The 25,095-nt window shown below is 40.6% G+C and overlaps 1 protein-coding gene across 1 annotated transcript in view; it reads left to right on the top strand.

Moving 5' to 3' along the window:
* Positions 1-25,095, top strand: part of AFF2 (ALF transcription elongation factor 2) — a 759,231-nt gene that overhangs the window by 528,563 nt on the left and 205,573 nt on the right. Inside the window, exon 9 of the mRNA XM_089684953.1 lies at positions 9,244-9,284. Coding sequence (XP_089541079.1) covers positions 9,244-9,284 — 41 coding nt within the window. The remainder of the gene's footprint in view (positions 1-9,243; positions 9,285-25,095) is intronic.

The following is a 25,095-nucleotide window of genomic DNA, read 5'->3' as shown; positions in this document are numbered from 1 at the left end:
TGCGCACAGCAATCTCAGAATCGTGAACAGACAAGCACATGTGCACAGAAATGTGCAGTCGCGCACAGGCACGTGCACATGCACAGTGAATATTGGTGCCAGAAGGACTATTTAAAGGATGCTTCTGACTGTGTTTAGTGCTGACTGGTCTTCAGCTGTTTCAATGTGTCCTGCTGTAATCTTGTATGATCCCCTTGTTGCTGACCCGGCTTGTTCCTGACCTGCACAGCACAGCTATCTAAAGCAGTGTACTTACAGTGAAGCACACTGACATGGCCCCTTAGTAAAACAATCCCTGCATACAGTTAACCCTTGGATTGCCCCTCATGTTAACCCCTTCCTCCCCAGTGACATTAGTACAGTATCAGTGCTTTTTTTAGCACTGTTCACTGTATTGGCGTCACTGGGGATATCAGTGACACCAAGTCAGTTCCCCCCAGTGTCAGAATGTCTGCTGCAGTCCCGCTATAAATTTCTGATTGCTGCCATAACTAGTAAAAAAATAAATAAATTCCAGAATCTATACCGCCATTCTTAAAAGCTATAACTTTTACGTAAACCAATTAATTTACACGTATTGGGATTTTTTTAGCAAAGACATGTAGCAGAATACATTTTGGCCTAAATTTATGACAAAATTTGATTTTTAAAGTTTTTTTACTGTACATGTTTAATAGCAAAAAGTCAAAAATATTGATTTTTTTTTCTCAAAATTGTTGGGACTTTTTTTTTTATAGGGCAAAAAATAAAAAACGCACAGGCGATCAATTACCACCAAAAGAAAGCTCAATTTGTGGGAAACAAAGGACGTAAATTTCATTTGGGTGCAGCATTGCATGACCGCGCAATTTCCAGTGAAAGTAACTCAGCACCCTAACGCAAAAAATGGCCTGGTCAGGAAGGGGGGTAAATCCTCAGGAGGTCAAGTAGTTAATCACCTCCAGAGTCTAGACTGCTCAGGTGCTGGTTTTCTTGTGTTTGATTGTTTATTTGTTTATGTAATGTAATTTTCTCCTAGCACTTTTTATGTGGGCCATACTTGTCTAATGCCTCGTTCGCACCATACGTGCAGAAAACCTGATGGGAACTGACGCAAAGATTTAACTTGCAGAGACATCAGTTTACATCAGTTTTGATTTGTGCTTTCAATGAGTTTTATACATGTTGCAGATTCCTGTGCAGAAAAAGTCTGCACATGGTACTAGTGTTGGGGTGTGAACCGGACTCATGGAGAACAATTGATTTTGTTGTGCCCTTGCAGAACGCATGCAGAAAAACTGATGTCTCTGCACCATGGTGTGAACGAGCCCTAAGGGGAAGATTTTTGTGTATAAATGCTGTGCTGTTTGTTAATAAATTCAGTCCTTGTTTTACTCCAACATTGGTTCTGTCTGATGCTTGGGGTAAATTTGCTATATTCTTTTCCAGAGTAAAGGAAGCTGTAGTTTGGTGGAGATACTCAGTTGGGGTGTCAGGCAGTCCGTTATAGAATATTTTTAGCAGAAGTAGCTGCCTACATGTAATGTAATACAATTACACATAATCCCCTCAAAAATATACTAAACTTCAGCTTTACAAAAAAGCCCTCTGTCAGCTGAAAACAGGTAACAGGAGTACAGAACAATGTGCACTCCTGTGATCCATAGGAAAAGTAGGGTCAAAAGAGATTTGTCCCTATTTCTCCTTTAAGGTTTTAAATATGTTTAAATTGCAAACAACACATAATACCAGTGCTGAACCAAAATTAAAAGAATACAAATGTTGTGCTGTGTTACTAAATTACATGTGTCTTAGTTACATGTATTCCAATACAAAGGATAATGTCTTCAAAAATAAATGTGATGGGTGTACCAACATCATAAATCCAAATACAATAGAAAAAAAATTAAAATTCAAAGAGTGACACCACTATACCAAAGTGACATAAAAAAATACCAATGAATAAATCGATAAATATGTATATTCTGGTATAAGCATGGCAGAAGGTTGCATGTTTGCTAGCCCTTGCCAAAGAAATGCTAGACCAAATGCTTTTTGTTTTGAAGTACACTATTAGTATGGGCATAGAAAATAAACAAATAAAAAATTACCTAAAATTGCTGATATACAAAAAAAGCTTTTACTGTACAATAAACATTTACCAAGCTTCACTGGTTTAAACATCAAAGCAGTGAAGTTATGCTATCTGTCTGTAGTACCGTCTCACGCTAATACTTTTCTGCAGAGTAGAAAAAACAGCACAAAAAATTGGCACATGATAGAATATAAAATTAGCCAAAAATGTCTGAGACCCAAAGAGTGTCACATTGAAGCTCTGCGGTGTCTTGATACTAGTCATATTCTTCTACATGGTTGGCTGTGCACAGATAATAGCACTGTAGGTTGCTGTTGTCACATTTCCCAATCCCATCCCAAGGAATAGGATTTTTTTTTTTTTTTACGTTTTACCTCCACTGTTCATTTACAGTGACATGATCCCTTGTCATAAAGAAGGAATCACTATGCTAATTACAGTGGTAATTTTTGACACATTTCGACAGGAGCTGTACAGACCACCAGTCATTTTCACAAAGCCGTTTATACAGTTTAGTATTTTAACACTGTCAGTCTCTGCTTTTAGTACTTTAGAAGAAAATTACTTTGCATTTGAGTGCCAATAAATTGTAAAACTAAGGGCATTCATTTTGATGCAGCTTTTTTTCCTATTCACAATTTTGAAATGCAATAAAAAAAACTAATTGCAGTTTGAACCATAAATATAAATTTAAATAAGAAGTATCTTTGGGAAAGATGTTGTCATGTAATGTGCAAAATAGAAAAGAGCAATAATTGTGTAATACATTTTGTGGATTGAAGAATCCATTCATTTATTTGGAAAAATTAACAAATATATTTTTCATCCATGTGTTTAATACACAAAATTTGATTCTCTAGAGTCAAGTATTTTGACTACATTTTGTCACATTCCTCAACAGCGATAAACCATGTAAATCAAGTATTAGAACCTAAAAGCTGAATGCCAGGAAAAGTAAAAAATGTCCCTTGCAGTGTGGCTGCCCCTGTACTGCAAGGATTATCTGCTCATTTAGGTCTAGGGCAGTGGTCAGCAAGCCGCGGCTCGCGAGCCACATGCGGCTCTTTACACACTTTAATGCGGCTCTTCTGTGTGCCGGGCGCCCGCTCCCCTCCCTCCTCTCGGGCGGCCGCCCCAAAAGTCAGGACTCTGCAGCTAGCCCAGCAATGGGCAAACTATGGCCCGGCGGACCTTTTAATCCGGCCCGTGGAGCGTGGCAAACATTGGCTGTCAGGATGTAGGCGGGGCAGCGTGACGAACTCCTCTCCTCTCACAGTCCACCCTGAAGACCGGAACGGCGCGGGAACACGGCGAGAGGAACGTGCGGAGCAAAGGTAAGTGAATTGACACAATATGGGGAATGAATTACTATAGGGGGGATGAATTACTATGGGGGATGAATTACTATATGGGGGATGAATTACTATGGGGGATGAATTACTATATGGGGGATTAATTACTATGGGGGATGAATTACTATATGGGGGATGAATTACTATGGGGGATGAATTACTATATGGGGGATGAATTACTATGGGGGATGAATTACTATATGGGGGATGAATTACTATGGGGGATGAATTACTATATGGGGGATGAATTACTATGGGGGATGAATTACTATATGGGGGATGAATTACTATGGGGGATGAATTACTATATGGGGGATGAATTACTATGGGGGATGAATTAATATATGGGGGATGAATTACTATGGGGGATGAATTACTATATGGGGGATGAATTACTTTGGGGGGTGAATTACTATATGGGGGATGAATTACTATGGGGGATGAATTACTATATGGGGGATGAATTACTATGGGGGATTAATTACTATATGGGGGATGAATTACTATGGGGGATGAATTACTATATGGGGGATGAATTACTATGGGGGATGAATTACTATATGGGGGATGAATTACTATGGGGGATTAATTACTATATGGGGGATGAATTACTATGGGGGATGAATTACTATATGGGGGATGAATTACTATATGGGGGATGAATTACTATGGGGGATGAATTACTATGGGGGATGAATTACTATATGGGGGATGTATTTTCAGTTTTAAAAATGTGGCTCTCAAAATAAATTTCAATCGTGGTTTTGGCGAGATTTTGCTCAGTTGAAAAAAAAGGTTGCCCACCACTGGTCTAGGGCAGTGGTGGGCAACCTTTTTTTTCAACTGAGACAAATCTCGCCAAAACCACGATTGAAATTTATTTTGAGAGCCACATTTTTAAAACTGAAAATACATCCCCCATATAGTAATTCATCCCCCATAGTAATTCATCCCCCATAGTAATTCATCCCCCATATAGTAATTCATCCCCCATAGTAATTCATCCCCCATATAGTAATTCATCCCCCATAGTAATTCATCCCCCATAGTAATTCATCCCCCATATAGTAATTAATCCCCCATAGTAATTCATCCCCCATATAGTAATTCATCCCCCATAGTAATTCATCCCCCATATAATAATTCATCCCCCATAGTAATTCATCCCCCATATAGTAATTCATCCCCCATAGTAATTCATCCCCCATATAGTAATTCATCCCCCATAGTAATTCATCCCCCATATAGTAATTCATCCCCCATATAGTAATTCATCCCCTTAGTAATTCATCCCCCATATAGTAATTCATCCCCCATAGTAATTCATCCCCCATATAGTAATTCATCCCCCATAGTAATTCATCCCCCATATAGTAATTCATCCCCCGTAGTAATTAATCCCCCATATAGTAATTCATCCCCCATAGTAATTCATCCCCCATATAGTAATTCATCCCCCATAGTAATTCATCCCCCCTATAGTAATTCATCCCCCCTATAATAATTCATCCCCCCTATAGTAATTCATTCCCCATATTGTGTCAATTCACTTACCTTTGCTCCGCGCGTTCCTCTCGCCGTGTTCCCGCGCCGTTCCGGTCTTCAGGGCGGACTGTGAGAGGAGAGGAGTTCGTCACGCTGCCCCGCCTACATCCTGACAGCCAATGTTTGCCACGCTCCGCGGGCCGGATTAAAAGGTCCGCCGGGCCGTAGTTTGCCCATTGCTGGGCTAGCTGCAGAGTCCTGACTTTTGGGGCGGCCGCCCGAGAGGAGGGAGGGGAGCGGGCGCCCGGCACACAGAAGAGCCGCATTAAAGTGTGTAAAGAGCCGCATGTGGCTCGCGAGCCGCGGCTTGCCGACCGCTGGTCTAGGGGAACAAGAAAAGCAGTTTTACTTACCGTACTTACCTCCACTCTCGCAGGCTCCTAACACGCTGCAGCGCTGGTCCCTACAACCATTTCTCCCCCTATGCTCGGGGGGAGGTTGCAGGACCTCTGATGTCATCAAGTCTAAAGCTCTGCAGTGGATGGGGGGAACACTGACTGCTGTAGAAGTGATGAATCAGATAAATAAAGCTGCTTTTCTTGTACTCTTGATGAGCATGTAAATTCTGCAGTACAGGGGCAGCCCTCTGCAAGGGTGAATTTTTACTTTCCCTGAAGTTGGGCTTTAAGGAAAAATTAAAGGTTAATTTTTTTCGGCCACTTTATTACATACACCTTGCTAGTACTGGATCAGATCCCCTTTTGCCTTCAGAACTGCCTTAATTCTTTGTGGCATAGATTCAACAAGGTGTTGGAAGCATTCCTCAGAACTTTTGGTCCATATTGGCATCAGTTACTGTTGTATTTCCCAAACCAGTCTGCTCATTCTCCTCTGACCTCTGACATCGTCCACACAGCTGCTGCTCACTGGATATTTTCTCTTTTTTGGACCATTCTCTGTAAACCTTAGAGATGGTTGTGCATGAAAATCCCAGTAGATCAGCTGTTTTTTAACTATTCAGACCAACCCATCTGGCACCAACAACCATGCCACGTTCAAAGTCACTTAAATCTCCTTTGTTCCCCATTTCCGATGCTCAGTTTGAACTTCAGCAAGTAGTCTTCATCAGCCTAGATGCCTTAATGCATTGAGCTGCTGCCATGTGATTGGTTGATTAGAAATTTGTGTTACCAAGCAATTGAACAGGTGTACCTAATAAAGAGGTCGGTGGGTGTAATCTATGCACTTACTTATTGATTTGGTTGTGCTTACTAATGTGACTAACTAAAGGTATGCAGCAATTAAAACTGAAAATAGACTTTGTGAGTAATCTGGATAACTGGAACACCTTATTTGTAATTTAGGAACAGGTTTCAAGACACAGCTGCTGAAAGTGCCTTTTGTCTCTCACATACAGAAATCTTTACGTATCAGAACCCTCACAGCCGCCCCTCACAGGCGATTTGGAGGCATGGTCTCACCACCTGCTTTAATCCTTCAGTCGCCGCTCTAGCATGCCAAAACCAAATGCATTGCACACAGTTTCAGGAAGCTTGCAGAACAGCTAATTTCACTTCCATGGGTGCTATGCCCACCAACAGCAACAGTGGATATAATTTCTGTCATGGCCACAAAGCAGATCATTGTACCCATGGCATGTGTACACCCCTGGCTGCTGCCTCTGCAGCTGAAAGAGGTATCAGTTGGGGGGCAGTTCCTAATTGCTCCCCACATGTTATTGTGAATGAGCCCTAAAACTGCATTGAATGTTTTTAGTTCAATAATAGTGAAGACAGACAGAGGAAGTTTTACGGGACCAGTGTAAGAAAGAATACCCACTTACCCCTCATATGAGAATCTCTCTAGAATCTGGGTACAATAGATCACTCAAATATACAGTAAATACATTTATTGGACTTTATGCTATTAAGCCAAATGCAGTTCAGTCCACTGATTGGGGCCCTTTGCTGCACTTCAAGAAAACTTGAAGCCTTATGCATTCCCTTTACATTTTGGGGTCAGTAGGGAGGTGCAGGCAGAGTTTGGCAGGTCAGACCATGAATCTAGAAGATCCATTATTAATTTGCATAAATGAACACCCTGAATGTTAGTGTTCCTGTAGTACTATAAAATGTCAAATATGTAACTATACTAAATATGTAAAGATCATAGATGCACTTTAAAGAGTATGTAAATTCAACATTTCATATTCCTGATATGTGCTAGTTCTACCATTTACTGGTATGAAAACGTATCCTGTTCTCTTTGTATTGCTTCCTTGGTGTGAAATCCCTAGTGTTCCTGCCAGTCCCTCTGCTTTCCTAATTAAAACTGACCACACTAAGCAGGAGAGCACAGCATTGTCAGTTCTCTAGCTGTTCTGGGAATCCAGCCTGTTCTCCTCCAAAGATCAAACTTGTCCTGATACACTGCCTTGTGTACAGCCTTTCACTGGGAAATTGTGTGCTGCTGTTTCACCTCCCCTAGCTATTATGCCACTGAGAACAGAGGGAAAATGTGTTTAGAATTTTTGTTTTATATCTATACATAAATGTTTTTTCTTTCATTTCTATTTTAAACTGAATGGGTGACGGTTTATACAGTGGGTATAGAAAAGAATCGGTCCCCTTTAAAATATTCACATGTTGTTGCTTTGCAGCCTGAAATGTAGACAAACACAGTTTTTTTTTATCCAGCTGTACTTCTCAGTGCAACTTATAACATTCAAGTGAAAAGATATAACACCAAAATGTCAGAAGAAAAAATTAAAAAACAGAATTGCTGAATTGGAAAAAGGGACTCCCCCTTGTGTCAGTATTTTGTTGAACCACCTTTTGCTGTAATCACAGCCTTTAGTCTGTTGGGATATATCTCTACTAATTTTGTACATCTGGACTTTGCAATATTTTCCACTCTTCTTTGCAGAACTTCTCAAGTTCAGTTAAATTTGATGGTGGCCATTTGTGGATTGCAGTCTTCAAGTCATTCCACAGATTTTCAGTGGGGTTTGAGCCTGGGCTCTGACTAGGCCATGCAAGGACATTCACCTTGTTCTCCTTCAACCACTGTGTGCTCATTTTTGCTGTGTGCTTTGGGTCATTGTTTTGTTGGAAGATAAACCTTCTACCCAATGACAACTTTCTGGCAGAGGGCAGCAGATTTTCATCAAACATTTGGTGGTATTTTTCCCCATCCATTTTTACTTCTATCCTGACAAGTGCTCCAGTCCCTGTTGCGGAGAAACCCCCATAACAGGATACTACCACCTCCATGCTTTACTGGAGAAATGGTGTTACTTGGATGGTGAGCTCTATTGGATTTCCGCCAGACATATCATTTAGTGTTGAGGCCAAATAATTACATTTTAGTCTCATTTGACCATAATACCTTTTCCATGTGGCCTCAGAATCTTCAAGGCGTGTTTTGGCAAAGCTCAGTCATGACTGCATGTGGCCTTTCTTGAGGAGTGGGTTTTTTCTTGCAACCCTCCCATACAAGCCATATCTGTGGAGAATTTGTGATATTGTTGTCACATGCACGCAATGACCACTCTTTGTCATAAATTCCTGCAACTGCTTCAGAGTTACTGTAGGCCTCTTGGTAGCCTCTTTGACCAGTTTTTTCCTGGCTCTTTCATCCAGTTTGGAGCAACATCCTGATCCAGGGAGAGTCTGCATTGTACCAAATACCTTCAACTTCTTAATAACAGATTTCACTATGCTTCACTGCACTTCTAGGCATTGCTAAAGTCATTATAATTTGTTTGTATCCATATCCTGACTTGTGCCTGTCCACAATTTTATCGCAGAGATCTTTTGACAGTGCCGTGCCACTCATAGTGGATTATTTGCTTCAGTTGCACAACCAGGGACTGAAATGCTCCAGGAATGTGCTTTTCATGCTGAACTATTCAAAACGACCACAGCTGATCAAAGTTGAAAGTCAAATGGCTTTGTGTGCCTTTGAGAAGGTGATTAGCTGCACCTGACTGAGTTTAAAAAGTCATTTTTTAGAGGGGGGTGATCCTTTTTCCAACTCATTAATTCTGTTTTTGAATTTTTCAAACTGTTTTCTCCCATGCTGGTGTTATACTGAGATTCACCATCTTCTGTTCCAGCACTGTGCCCCCCCCCAGACAAGGACAGCCATCAAGTATGGAATGTACAATAAGAAAGATGAGATCTAATTTCTTTGTCATGAGCTTATGCATGTTGTAAACCAAATAGTTAAAATACAGTTTTAAACATAAAGTCTCTTTCTACTTGTGTGATGTCCTAGTGCAACTCATTTGTAAGAAAACAAATTAACCCAATCTTTTTTTTTTGTTCATAGGCCAGTGAAAAGACCAAGCAGCAGAGAAGTGTTCCAGTAAAGTGAGTGGTTATTTTGTATCTGTGTTGTTGCATTAGTTTATGTTTATATTCAGGATATCGCTGCCTTCAGCTATGTTGCCTCTTTGCACAGGTGTAGGTGATTCCTTGGCACCTATCCTCATTGTACAGCTGGAAGAGCCACAGTTCCTCCTTATTTTCTGTTTGATTGGCCATATCAGCTGACACCCATATGGGGAATTCTACAGCTGCTGAGATAGATAGATACAAACCTGTATAGTAAAGAGTAGTTCTGTTACTTGTACAGAAAAGAGGTTATACATTAGGAAGAGGAAAATAACATTACATCTGACTTGTTCAAACATTTAAAGTACTATAACTTTTATAGAATATATCATTTTAATTTTGAGACTGTTTAGATGTAACGTGTCTATATACCTTTTTAAGGCATGTGCATTGCCTATTGTAAGGCAAAGAAAAATATTCACTCTAATTCCTCCTCCCATTTATCACATACTCACATTTCCTTTGCTTCACTGCTACCTCTGTTCAGTTGTCAGCAGCAAGAAAAGCCTCTCTGTGTATGTTGTGGGCAGCGGACAAGGTCATACAGTGCCCAGGGCAAAGATGCCAAACTGTGCCCCTTTCATTATTAGTGACAGTGGCATCATTACTCCTGTCAGCCCAGCGCTGGAAGTGGCCAAGAGAGAGCAAGGAGGAGGTGCAGGTTGTGTTCTCTCTCCACTTCCTTCCAGTGCAGCACTCCTGTATTCCTATACACAGAGAGAAAACACAACCAGCACCTCCTCCCTGCTCTCTCCTGGATGCTTTCAGCACTGGGTTGACAAGAGTAGTGATGTTGCTGTCACTACTCTTGTCAGCCTTGTATCAGCATGAGCTCACCACATGGTGCCCCCATCCCTACAGTAAACCTCTGTTGTCAGGGCAGACGCCACTCCTGCCCAGCGCTATCACATGGAATGGTTTACATGCTCCTCCATACCTGGAAGTACAAAGCTTTTCTGGCAGCTAAATAGAACTATGAAGGAGTCACCATAGGTATGTACTGCTAGGGAAGCACTGAATTAAAGCAAAACTGTCGATTTACACTGCACGGACAATAGCACGGGTTTGCTATAAAATGTATCAATTCTTCCTCCTTTTTTTCATCCTTTTTTTATCAGTAGCATTTTTTTGAATTAGTGAAAAAAAAGTATCAATTTAAGAAAATACTATTTACCTACAGTATATAGTTTTTATGCTGTTAAATATAGCTTTATTCTTTTTTATGGCCACCCTATTTAACCACACATTTTTGGAGACATTTGCTTATATTTAAAGTCTTTTTTTCTAGATGTGGAAATGGGTCATCCTTAAGATATTTTTATGAGGTGTAACCTCCTTTTTTAATCTTGATGAAAGCTATTGTTCTTCAGAAGCAACCTTGAAGAAATGTACGGTGAAAGTCTTTGTTCTCTAAGTATATTGAATGAAATCTTGCGTTGCATGTTGTTAGAATATCTTGTTCAACATGGGTGTTTGGTTAAATCTCACAAACTCAAGGACATGTGTACTTGGCAATTGCTGACTGTTTAAACTGATCCTGTCACCAGGCATAAATCTCATTTTAAACTTTTGTAATAGTAGTAAATATTATGTGCTCATGTGTTTGGATGGAGTTTTTTCCAAACATTTTCTTTTTAAGCCTTTAAGCTTTCTTAAGGATTGGACACTTCCAGTTGTGTTGGATCTCTCTGTGCTGACTCCAGCTTCTGCTTTTCTTCCCTGTGTTCCTTTGTCATTGCCATGTATGACAGTAGGAGCATGGACAGAGAGGGAGAGAGCGGGAAGGATCATTGAAGGGAAGGCTGAAATTGCTGAGCTATTGATGATGTACTAGATGTAGCTGCTCAGCCTTTCTAGCTATTAAAGGACACATGGCTGACCTCCTCCAATGCAGTATGTACCAGGAGTTTACAGAGAGAGAGAGACAGCTCCCAGCAGGCGACTCTAAGATGAGGAGTTTAGTTTGAAGGAAATGTTACCTCTTGCCTGTAGTAGTCTGATGACATAATCTCAGTTTACGCAAAGTCACTGTCTGGAGCTTAAAGAGGATCTTCCACCAGTAAACAAAAATTTAAAAGTCGGCAGCTGCCAATACAGTAGCTGCTAATTTTTAAAAAACACACACTTATCTGTCCCAGGATCCAGTGATGTCCTCACCCAACCCTGCTCTTTGTCAGTCTTCAGGTCCAGGCTACAGCATTTTAACTGAAGGCAGCCGACTGTGACTCCTTTCGGGTTCACAGCCAGCTGCAAACTGGGACTTTAGAGTGAGACTTTTTGTCTTGCAAGGCGGCATTTCCCTGGATTGCCCCGTTACACCTATCCCAGGAGGTTTTGCGTTAACAGAGAATGCATGCGCAGTGTACAATTCGGCTCTTTGCCTGTTTTCGGGTCCAGGCACCAACATCTTTGTGGCTTCACAGCCAGCTGACCACTGCAACTGTGGAGTGTGACTTTGATGTAACTTTACACTTTCTGACACTGAAGTCGCATCAGAGTAGTGCAGGAACCTTTTCAAAGTCACTGCAAAAACAATGGGCTGTGACTTTTCATGCAACTTTATGTGTCCAAAAGTCACAAGGCAAGCCCCCCAAGTGTGAATGGAGCTTTAAGGAAAGCTTTTTAATGACTAAAAAGGTTTAACATTTCTAAAAAAAAAATAGACTGTTGCTGTATACATATCAAGAAAGTATTTTTATATTTGTAATGTTACTAAAAGTCAGTTTTAATGACTAACTCCTTTCTGCCCATTTAACACATATGTACGGCATCCAGGGAGTGAACTTTAATCCTGGGCACTACATATATGTGTTCCTCTGTTTGTGCTGGAAGCACGCTGCATTATGTGCTCCTATCAAAGGCAGTCACTGGCTCTCTGCTCTGCCCCTCCAGTGCTCACTGGAGCACTAGGCTGGGGAGGGGGCGGGAACAGCCAGATCAGGCTCTCAGCAGTGTGCTGAGAGGCAGAGCCAGCTGCTGGTTAGGCATCTGGGTGGATCCCAACATCATTGGAGAGGCTCTGGGATGAAAGCTGACAGAGTTCTAAAGTAAGTGCATTTCTGTGACTAAGAGAAGTATGGCCAAAAAGCCTTTTAAAGCATAATTGAAGAGATCACTAAGGTCTTCTCTGAAGCCCGCCTCACCACCTGCCCCATTGACCCTGTCCCCTCACAACTCCTACGATCACCCTTCTCCTCCATCCTACACTCCGTCACTCACATCTTTTATCTCTCCCTCTCTACTGGCGCATTCCTCTCCCCTCTGAAGCACGCGCACATCACTCCCATACTTAAAAAACCCTCCCTGGATCCCACCGACCTGAACAACCTTAGACCCATCTCCCTGCTGCCATTTACATCCAAACTCTTTGAGCGCTTAGTCTATAATCGCTTGGGTTCCCACCTCACCGACAACAACCTCCTTGATCCCCTACAGTCTGGCTTCCGTCCCCTACACTTCACTCAAAACTGCCCTACTCAGACTCACCAACGACCTGCTAACTGCTAAAGCTAATGGCCACTATTCAGTGCTCCTACTCCTCGACCTCTTTGCGGCTTTCGACACGGTTGACCACCCCCTCCTCCTCAAAAAACTATACTCTCTTGGCCTCAGAGACTCCGCTCTCTCCTGGCTCTCTTCCTATCTATCACAGCGCTCCTTCAGTGTTACCTATTACGCTGCCACCTCCCCCTCACTCCCCCTCTCTGTTGGGGTCCCTCAAGGTTCTGTCCTTGGGCCCCTTCTCTTCTCCATCTACACCTCCTCCCTTGGCCAACTGATACACTCTCACGGCTTCAACTACCATCTCTATGCCATCAATGACACGCAAATCTATCTCTCTGCCCCTCGCCTCACCCGTTCAGTCTCCGCCCGAATCACTAGCCTACTGAACGACATATCGGATTGGATGTCACTGCACTTCCTCAAATTAATCCTTTCCAAAACCAAGCTCCTAGTTTTCCCCCCAGCCCGCACCCACCCCCCCCCCTTCCCGACTTCTCCATCATGACCAACAATGCCACCATCAGTCCCACCCCGCAAGCCAGAGTAGTAGGTGTCATCCTAGACTCCAAACACTGACAAACTCATGTAGACTCCACCTCCGCAACATCTCCAAAATACGTCCGTTCATAACCCCGGAAACTACTAAGCAAATCACTCCCTTATCATATCACGACCTGACTACTGTAACTCCCTCCTCACCGGCTTACCTCACCACAGTCTATCCTGAATACTGTGGCCAGACTCATCCACCTTACTAACTGCTCCGTATCCGCCACCCCCCTCTGCCAATCCCTCCACTGGCTTCCGATTGCCCAAAGGATAAAATTCAAAATGCTAACATTGACGTACAAAGCTGTTCATAACACTGCCCCAAACTACATCACCGACCTCATATCCAAATACCACCCAAAATGTACTCTCCGCTCCTCACAAGACCTCCTACTCTCTAGTTCCCTGGTCTCCTCCTCCCATGCCCCTCGCCAGGACTTCTCCAGGGCTTCCCCCATCCTCTGGAACTCCCTACCCCAATCCATCAGACTATCACCTACTCTCCTCTCATTTAGGCGCACCCTGAAAACCCATCTCTTCAGGAAAGCCTACCCTGCCCTCAGCTAATTGCCGATCTCCTCCACTCTTCCTACCACTCCATCCCCCACAGCTATTTCCTCCTGTACCACTATCCCCTCCCTCCTAGATTGTAAGCTCCAAGGAGCAGGGCCCTCGAACCCCTTGTGTATTGATATGTATTGTTACTGTACTATCTCATGTATTGTCTCCCATTGTAATGTACAGCACTGAGCAAACTGTTGGCGCTATATAAATACTGCATAATAATAATAATAATTGAACCTATTAGGACAACATTTTCACTTTTTGTTTCTCCCCCCTTAAAAAAACAGGAAAAAGTTTGACAATTATCTCCATAGATTAGTACTTTTTTGTCCTGCAAGGCAGCATTTCTCACCTGTCTCCTTGGATTGCCCCGTTACACCTATCTCAAGAGGTGTGCTATAGAGAATGCATTTGCACTGTACGATTCAGCACCCACGCAGACTGGTCCCTGTATTTATCCACATCTGGGGGATTTCTGCACATATTCATGCATATTCTACCATCTTCCGCAATGCCCATATACTAGAAACTAGCACCATCTCTGTGCATATGCAGAAATCTCCACTCTTGTACAAATGCACTGCAGGTCTCTGCAGGGGCCCAATCCTCAGAAGAGACCTGCACTGCACTGCGCACATGCTGCATTTTTCAAGATAGCAGTGCAGAAGAGGGAGCAGGGATGGCCAATGATGAGGGAGTAAAGTTCTGCTTTAAAAATAAAAATACTGAAGCCAATATTAGATATTGCATATAATTTATGATTCACTATTTAGTTATTTTTTCTTTTCAATGGAGCAATTGAGAGATTTTTATATCCTTCACAGTTGGCCTTTAGCTGTCTATTGCTGCAGCCTATTGATCTTGTATTGACTTTTTTATTTTCAATTTGGAAAGAAGCTGACAATGTGGATTTGCTTTTACTACATAGCTGTCTGTCAGATTTGTCAGATTTATATATTCAGTCTTGTTACCTGTACTGCAACATGGCATCACATGTGGTCATGTAAACACATTACTGTTTCGAGACTAGGTTCAGATGTATAACACTGGAACCCTTGGCTCCACCTCTCTGCTAGGCAAGACATTCACTTGCATAACTGGGGGTATTTTTATATTTTCTGGATATATTTGCAGTGATATTTCATGTTTCTCTTACATCAATGTGTCCCTAGTAGGAGGTTGTGTAATTAGGAGGCAAATATTCCTAGGTATTACAGTACACGCATCACAATCCAGTAACCGCTCACAATCTGCACAGTTATGTGTACATATGTAACAAGTATGTTTAAGCAGCTGCATAATCACCACATCATTACCAGCTTACACATAGTTAGCTATGTTAAATCAATATTAACATTGCTTCAGCTGTTAGAGCATTCGTCCAGTGGTCAAAAGAGCAGCTGGTATTTTTATACATACAAAAATTTAATACTTTCTGCAGTTTTGTATTTTATATCAATTGAAATAATATGTATAGACTAAAGGTTATGTAGGTCATCAAACATTATTCTTTAAGTAACTCTCTATATTAACATATGTGATAGTGTAAGTCTTTACATGGAAATATCTTTGGCAAAGGGCCACCTGCTAATATGTTGAGTTGATTTTAAGAGCGGCTGACAGCTGTTCCAGTTGAGGAGAGGCCAAAGATGTCATCATTTCTATACATAGCATCTGCCTATACAGCATGTTATTTTGTTACATGAAATTTTATTGTCAGAGCAATCATGTAATTGGACGTTGGGTAACCTTCAAAGCAAATATTAATATTTAACAGAAGTACATAACACTGGGTATTTCCCACAGCCTGCAGTTTATTTTTTCATTTATAGATTTCTTTAAAAAAAAAGAATGCATATCTCCTCATTGACTTCCTCAAGAAGCGAATGCAGGATTCAGAATGTTATTTTCTACTAGAACCTGAAATATTGGTTCTGAGTGGACTGACAATTTGTTATTTCATTTAAAAAAAAAACCCCACATGCAGATTTTATTTGTGGTGTTTTCTCATTAATGATTTTTTAAAATTCAGATTTTTTTATGCTGGTTCTAGTGGGTTTTAGCCACTGGTTCACATCTTGAGTCTGATTAAACACTGTGATTTATTAGCTTTAGGATAACTGGTAAAGAAATCCTTTGAAACTTTCACAAATTTGCTTTTGTATATCCACTACTGTAGATGACTGAAGGTCCAATATGAAAGAGACTATATGTTACATTGGCATAAAGAATATTATTACTAACATATATATTTTTTTAAGCTTGTTTACTTCTGTATTTACCTAGTGATCTTGCCAGTAACACATCTCCTGTGTTATAGTGCCCCCACTTTGGACAAAGGAGGTAGAATTAGATGTACTAGCTGATTTAAATACACTAACAAATTGAAGCTGAAGTCCAGCTAACACGTTTTAGTGTTACAGTTATCCTTTTGGGATAAATGTTTTACATAAGTAAATTAAAACTGATCATTGTAAACACCCCTGCCAAAGTTAAATAATTTGTTGCATCCCTATAATTAATATATCTGCAAGAGAGTGTGTTCTTTTGAAAAATAACAGACTTATTGGCCAGATCACCAAATGAAAATAGAAGAAAGAATGGCTAAAAAAGAAAAGGAATGCAGCCATCACATCTAAGAACTGGCAAGCTGCAAAATAATAAATGTTTGCTTTGGGGTCTAGTACTACTTAAACAGAGAGTTTACATAAATCCCGGAAAAACAATTACAGTTGCAAGAAAAAGTATGTGAACCCCTTGGGATTACGTGGAGTTTTGCATGAATTGGGCATAAAATGTGCTCTGAACGTCATCTAAGTCACAACAATAGAAGAACACTGTCTGCTAAACATAATACTACACAAACATTAGATGTTGCCATGGTTTAATTGCACATAACATGTAAACATTCACAGTGCAGGGAGGAAAAAGTATGTGAGGCCCTAGCTTAATGACTTCTCCCAGAGCTAATTGGAGCCAGGAGTGAGCCAACCTTGACTCCAATCAGTGTGATGATATTGGATGTGTTGCTGACAGCTGTCCTGCCCTTAAAAAACACACACCTGTTTTGGGTTTACTGGTTTCAAGAAGCACTGTCTGATGTGAACCATGCCTCTCAGAAAAGAGCTCTCAGAAGACCTACGATCAAGAATTGTTGACTTGCATGAAGCTGGAAAGGGTTACAAAAGTATCTCCAAAAGCCTTGATGTTCATGTGTCCACGGTAAGACAGACTGTCTACAAATGGAGAAAGTTTAGCACTGTTGCTACTCTCCCTAGGCGTGGTCGTCCTGTAAAAATGACTGCAAGAGCACAGCACAGAATGCTGCATGAGGTAAAGAAGAATCCCAGAGTGTCAGCTAAAGACCTACAGAAATCTCTGGCATATGCTAACATGTTTGTTGACACATCTACAATAAGGAAAACATTAAACAAGAATGGAGTACATGGGAGGAAACCAAGGAGGAAGCCATTGCTGTCCAAAAAGAATATTGCAGCACGTTTGAAGTTTGCAAAAGAGCACCTGGATGTTCCACAGCACTACTGGCAAAATATACTGTGGACAGATGAAACCACGATTGAGTTGTTTGGGAAGAACACACAACACTATGTGTGGAGAAAAAAAGGCACAGCACACCAACATCAAAACCTCATCCCCACTGTAAAACATGGCGGAGGGAGCATCATGGTTTGGGGCTGCTTTGCTGCCTCAGGGCCTGGACGGATTGTTGTCATTGATGGGAAAATGAATTCCAGACTTTATCAAGACATTTTGCAGGAAAACGTACGACCATCTGTCCGCCAACTGAAGCTCTGCAGAGGATGGGTGATGCAACAGGACAATGACCCAAAGCATACAAGTAATTCAACAAAACAGTGGCTGCAGCAGCACAGAATATGCCTTCTGGAGTGGCCCAGTCAGAGTCCTGACCTCAACCCGATTGAAATGCTGTGGCATGAACTTAAGAGAGCGATTCATACCAGACATCCCAAGAATATTGCTACACTGAAACAGTTTTGTGAAGAGGAGTGGTCCAAAATTACTCCAGATCGTTGTGCAGGTCTGATCTGCAACTACAGGAAACATTTGGTTGAGGTTATTGTTGCCAAAGGAGGGTCAACCAGTTATTAAGCCCAAAGGTTCACATACTTTTTCCTCCCTGCACTGTGAATGTTTACATGTTATGTGCAATTAAACCATGGCAACATCTAATGTTTGTGTAGTATTATGTTCAGCAGACTGTGTTCTTCTATTGTTGTGACTTAGATGACGTTCAGAGCACATTTTATGCCCAATTCATGCAAAACTCCACGTAATCCCAAGGGGTTCACATATTTTTTCTTGCAACTGTACATATCCATATTATGCCAGTCCAAGGTGCTGAGTTTTTGCTTTACAATATACTTTGATTCTGTGTGAGACATATACACTATATTGGCAAAAAGTATTGGGACACCCCCAAATCATTGGATTCAGGTGTTCCAATCACCTCCATGGCAAAAGGTGTATAAAGCCAAGCAACTAGGCATGCAGACTGCTTCTACAAACATTTGTGAAAGAATGGGTCACTCTCAGGAGCTCAGTGAATTCAAGCATGGTACCGTGATAGGTTGCCATGAAGCAAAAACAAAAAAAGAAGCGCACCAACCTTGCGCATTACCTCAGTAAACCAAATTTTTTATTATACAGAAATATACTCACAAACAATGACGTATTTCAAGCACGTCAGTTCTTAGAGGAACTATGGAATGGTAAGACCTGCGCGAGTCCCATCATAGGGGTGAACGCTCAGGGAACAGCTGATGCGTTTCGAAGGATGTTCCTTCTTCATCAGAGCTTGCTCAGAAGCTCTGATGAAGAATGAACATCCTTTGAAATGCGTCAGCTGTTCCCTGAGCGTCCACCCCTATGATGGGACTCGCGCAGGTCTTACCATTCCATAGTTCCTTTGAGAACTGACATGCTTGAAATACTTCATTGTTTGTGAGTATATTTCTGTATAATAAAAAATTTGGTTTACTGAGGTAATGCGCAAGGTTGGTGCTCTTCTTTTTATGATTTTGCTTCACAGTATTGGTCGGGCTTCCCCAGCCTTGTTTGGAGCTGCACAACCCCATATGCACAGGTGGTTGAATTTTTTCAAGTTCTGGTTCCATCTATCCACCTCTTTTGGGTCTCAGAGTGCAGGAGAGTTCGTTTCTATTGTGATAGATTGCCACCTGTGCAATAAGTCCATCCGTGAAATTTGTTTCTTTTTCAGGGGTTGGGCTTGGCCCCTTAGTTCCAGTGAAGGGAACTCTTAAGGCGTCAACATACCAAGACATTTTGGACAATTGCATGCTCCCAACTTTGTGGGAACAGTTTGCGGATGGCCACTTCCTGTTCCAACATCTCTGCACACCAGTGCACAAAGCAAGGTCCAGAAAGACATGGATGAGCAAATTTGGGGTGGAGGAACTTGACTGGTCTGCACAGAGTCCTAAACTCAACCTGATAGAACACCCTTGCAATGAATTAGAGCGGAGACTACGGAGCAGGCCTTCTCCAACATCAGTGCCTGACCTCACAACAGTGCTTCTGGAAGAATGGTCATATATTCCCATAGACACACTTCTAAACCTTGTGGATGGCCTTCCCAGAAGAATTGAAGCTGTTATAGCTGCAAAGGGTGTGCCAACTCAATACTGAACCCTACGGACTAAGACTGGGATGCCGTTAAAGTTTATGTGCATGTAAAGGCAGGCGTCCCAATACGTTTGGCAATATAATGTATCTGTTAGAGGTTATTAGTTTGGAAATGTTACCTTAACTGGGTTATAGAGGTAGCAACCACTATTACCTGAGGTCATTAGCTAAAAAATCGGGATTATTTCCTCCTCTGGAAAAAATTGGATCATGCTTTACTGGGGGGTTTTTTGCCTTCCTCTGGATCAACTGTGGGTAATGGATAATAATATGGATGTTTTCTTTTTGTGTGTGTTGTGTGTGTGTTTTTTTCTGTTAATTGAACTGGATGAACTTGTGTCTTTGTTCAACCAAATTAACTACATAACTATGTAAGAATTTTGCTATATTGTAAAAAGCTCTTTTGTGTATAGTAGTACAGGGGAAGACAATGCCTGTGAAATCCTAAATATGAATGTGAGGCCTAAAAAAAGACAAGGGTCCATCAGTAAGGTTTAGGATTGGATCATTATCAGCTATCCAGAAAGACTAAAGGTTATCCATTGTGACAGGATAGAAAGAAGGTGAGGAATTGCACTTAGTGGGTGCTCCCTGCAACAAGATGGCAGTTGGGAATAGTATGGATCCTGTAGGACCCACCTTCATATTGCAGTCTGAAAATAGGGTGATAACACATTAGCTTTACAATGAAACTAAAGCCTTATTGCTGCAAAGTTGTCTTTAGTTCCTCCACTGTTACAAGGAAGGGTCATTGCACTCTAGTCTGTCTCTAGTCTATAATTGCACTCAGAACTTATCTATACCCCTGGTTTTCCAGTTCTACAGGGACCCACACTTAAGTGCCTTTCTGTAAAGGAGTGCTAAATTTGTTAAAGTGCCTCCTTAACAAATCAAATATATCTATATAATTTATGCTTGCTTATCTTCTTCAAAGTAAATCAAGATGTAACATATTTTCAACTTCAATCATTAAGGACCAACAGGCAGGAGAGAGAATATGAAAATTGGCTGAAGAAAATAGCACTTTTACAAGGTTAATTTTGCCGAGTACGATGTTTCCTGGTATTGAATTACCAGTTGTATTCCTGAAGGAATCTTTCCGGGCGCTCACAATAATCGTGGTTGATTTTATTGCAAAATTACCTCTGGATGAGGAACATACTCAAGAGAACACGTCCATGGGTACAAATAAGCTGTGTTTGCCAGTGCCACGTTTACCCTGGCCAATACAGTCGTAGTTCTCAATCTGTCTGTGCATTCGAGCAGAAAATTCATTAGCAACCCTTCTGGCAGGATAGAAAAATAGGCATATTAAGGAAATTTAGTTTGAATTGTTTTCTAGAACTAGTTGGATAACAGGTCAGTAATCAAATTGCACCTTCTGGCATTAGTATTGAAGATGTTATTAAGAATGGCAGACAGCTGTAGATTTTACTTAGAGAGGTCGGAAAAAGGCAAGAAAATGGCAAGCTCATAAATATACGTGTGTTAAAGATACATGTGCTCAAAATAAACTTATTAGCTCATTTGGATTGTTCGTGAATAATTTTTCTTCATTTAAAATACTGGCAACATTTGTCTAAAGCTTTCCTTCAATGCAATTTTTCCACAGCAAAATTCTCTTTTTCTATCATATGACCAGAGTGTCATTTGACATATTTGATGCTTTGGAATTGGCTTTAGTTGTAGAAGGTAGGTTTTTACATTAAAATAAAACTCTGTAGGTACATGAGAATATGTCATGTACACATAACAAGTGCTCTTTTTTGGGTATATGGTATTAAAGAGAGCCAATGATGATTGGGTTTATCAATTATGTTATTATTTTGTCTTAAATTACTATAAATGTGTAAGGTTATCTAAAGAATATTTATATTACCCCCATTATTTTAATTCAAATAAGGGGTGGCAGTGCCAGTTTATTTACTTCATGCAGATAGCATATATTGTCTCCTGAGTGTGCTTAATAATATAACCAAATATTCTGCCATTCTAAAGAGAGTAGTGAATGGCTTTGAAACAGTCTTACTAGATCCAGGACCATTACAAACCTCTCTGGGGCAGCACTGCTCTAAGCCAGGACCTATGTGCCCTAGGGGAGAATCCTGCCCTTTCTTTTATGATAAGTGAACTTACTGACCAGTAGTATTTCATCTTTATCTACTAGAAAAAAAATAATTGATGTCCATGTCTCCTTTTGGTAATTTCATCTTACTTTTTGCTTTATCTGACATCTGTACAGGAAAGATAGAAAGTGAGCACAAAATCGCCAAAAATCAGACAATAACAAAAACCAGGGAGAGGGTGTAACCTTTCCCTACTCTGTCTAAAACTTGAAAAATAATTGTTTTGGCTGAAGTTAAGCTGGCCATAGACAGATCAAAATTATGCCGGTTCAGCAGGGACTGGATAAATTTTAAACCATGTCTGGCCATGCTTAATTGACAGAAGTCAATCATTTGATCAATATCTGTCAAAGTATCATGCTGGAATATTTTTGTTGAATAGTGTCTGGAGCCAATCAGCTGCAGCCACAGATCAGTGTATTCTTACAGCAGATAGAGCTGGATATTTCTCCATCCACCTAATTTGTGTGGATGGAGGAATCTGTTTTGTTTTTGTTGTTTAGCCTGCTGACTGAATGAAAAAAAAAACTACCCATCTACGTACGCCCAACTTTAGGCTTTCATCTAACATGTAAAAGTCGATTTATAAGGGTGGCTGTTTTTCATTAGTCTCACAAATTAGGAGGTTGTTTAATCTTACAAACAAAGCACAATAAGAAATCATTCATGCTCTTGCCGCTAATTTATTAGCTCTTAAATCACAGGTATTACTTTCCACATTACTCATTTAAAATGTATTACTTAAAGGACCAGTAAGTTAAGAGATAATTTAAAAGAGTTAATGGGCCTTGTGTATGTGCTAATGATCTCATCATAGGCAATTAAAGTGAAACAATAATTATTCTTGTATATTACTAATATACAACATCAGTTTGACATGTGAGCAGTAATGTCATTTAAAAGGCAGAACCTTTTTTTGTCTTATCAAACACATTTTCAAGGGTCAGAAATCTTGTAAGTGGGTGATATTACATTATTAAAACTAAACAATCAGTATGGTTATTGCCTGTGTCAAGAATCCTTGAACAGGCTTATAGTTAAGAGAACCAGGAAAAAGTACCTATTGATAAAATCTCTTGCTAAAGATGAACTTAAAGCACTCATATTTATTAGTGTGTTCTACAGTCTCAGTTTTAATTTAATAAGGAATGAAGCAAATTAAACAAAAGTATGTGCTCAGAACTTAACTTATATTTTCATTTTTACTACACTAAGGTCTCAAGATCTGTTTTCAGCGCTCAGTTCAAAAGCCGCATTTCTGATGGTATGGGGGCGTATTAGTGCTTATGGCATTGGCAGCTTGTACATCTGGAAAGGCAACATCAATTCTGAAAGTTATATCCAGGTTTTAGAGCAGAATATGCTCAGGCAAGAATGGGACAACATTCCTCTCCTAAAACTCCAGCAACTGGTCCCCTCAGTTTCCAGGTGTTTACATAGTGTTGTTAGCAAAAGAGGGATGCTACACCATGGTAAACATGGCCCTGTCACAACTTTTTTGGAATTGGGGTTGTAGTTTGCCAGCTTTTTGTTGCCTTGTCCTAAATTTTTTGACATATGTTATTGCCATCAATTTCAAAATTACCTATTTTATTCTTTTTTTTTTTCTCAAGAAAAAAGTTTTATTAAACAAAGCATAAAGTTGTACAAAAACCAAAGCACGTACATAACTTGCTGTAAGGAATCACTTACAATTATAAGAGAGCCAGAATATTCAAAGACAATAAAGGAAAAGGAGAAAGGCACAAATACCAAACCAGTACACATTCTATATGAAGAATTAGCAATAGAATATCACCTTTATCAAGCTGTTACAATATGCGGTCCATAACCAGGTCTACTGGGGCTAAACCATGGGGCCCATAATTTGTCAACTTTATTAGTGCAGCCTCTATGTTGATATATATTTTTCAAGCCTAGCGGTATCCCCCATTTGGATTACCCATTGTTTCTGTGTGGGAGGGTCAGCAGATATCCAGTGTCTCAAAATCAACTTTAGTACCTGGAAGAGGGCTCTACTTATGGCCTGTTTAGGGATATCCTCAACAAAGAGATCACCCAGGATACCCCAAATACAGTATTTAGGGTCTTCTGGGATCTGTACCTGGGAAACCTTACTAATGGTGGCAATAACCTCCCTCCAAAAAAGATGTAGCTTTGGGTACCTCCACAGCAGGTGTGTCAGGTCACCATGATCCCTACTACAATGAGTGCAAAAAGACTTTGCTCTTATGCCCATACAAAAAAGCCTCACTGATGTAAAGTGGGCCCTCAGAAGCAGGTATAGTTGGGAAAGGCATTGGGTCACATTTAAGGAGCATTGTTGAACTGCCAAGAGGGTTTTCTCCCACCCCTTCCCCTCTAGGTTCCCTATATCCTTCTCCCACTGGTAGACCATCCTAAAGGGATAATCCTGTTGAAAAATATTCAATAACATAGCGTAAGCATGTGATATGAACCACTTATAGGAAGTCACTTCAAACATATAGTTAAAGATAGGAGAAGGAGAATAAACCCAAATATTTGTTCCTTGTTGAGCCCTCACCACATGCTGGAGTTGCATATAGTAAAACTGCAGATGGGAAAGGAGTTGCAACTGCACTTGTAGGTCTGAAAAAGGGCGTAAGCTGCCATTGTGAAAAATGTGGCATAGATGAGTAATACCATAGTGTTTCCATTTTACGCTATATTCCCGATATTGAGCATTATCCCAAATAAGGGTAAATCTTGTAAAGCCTTTAACTTGCTGCATCGATCTAACTTTGCTCCATACTTTTTGTAACAAAACATATATAGGAAAGAGCTTATTGGATTTGCTAAAAAGTAACGTTTCCAAACTAGCCGCTATTTCCTGCGCCGACTGTGAATTTTAAAAGTCGAGTAGCGCGGCCTTGGAGATTCACCTCAAGGTCAGCTTCGGGATGCATGGCAGAAACAATTCACAAAACAATAAGAATGATAACTATATACTCCTATTTCCATAGAAAGTCCTTGAGCTTCCACCATGTGCTGAATAAACTCAAAGTGTAACAGTCCTTCTTAAAACTCAATATTGGTGACATAAAAATCCATGTGTCCACACCTCAATGCAAAGGCAAACGAATGGCTCCCTCACCAGACCTATATGATCCCATTACAGTGGTCATATATCGCATTGTGTTTAATAAACCAGGATATTCTCTAGAGGATGAATGTAATCAAGAGGGCTTGGAGTAATCTGTATGGCCAAATACTTAGTGGAGGGTGAGACAGGAATATTTTGTAGGGGTAGTGCCTGCAGGACTAGTTAGCTATCTAACAACATAAGGGACGACTTGGACCAATTAATAACCAACCCAGAGTAAAAACCAAAGTTTGTG

This window comes from Staurois parvus, unplaced genomic scaffold (assembly GCF_062004578.1).
Source record: "Staurois parvus isolate SC_StPar_1 unplaced genomic scaffold, SC_StPar_1.0 ptg000361l, whole genome shotgun sequence".
Taxonomy (NCBI): Eukaryota; Metazoa; Chordata; class Amphibia; order Anura; family Ranidae; genus Staurois; species Staurois parvus.
This window is presented reverse-complemented; position numbering and strand designations above follow the sequence as displayed.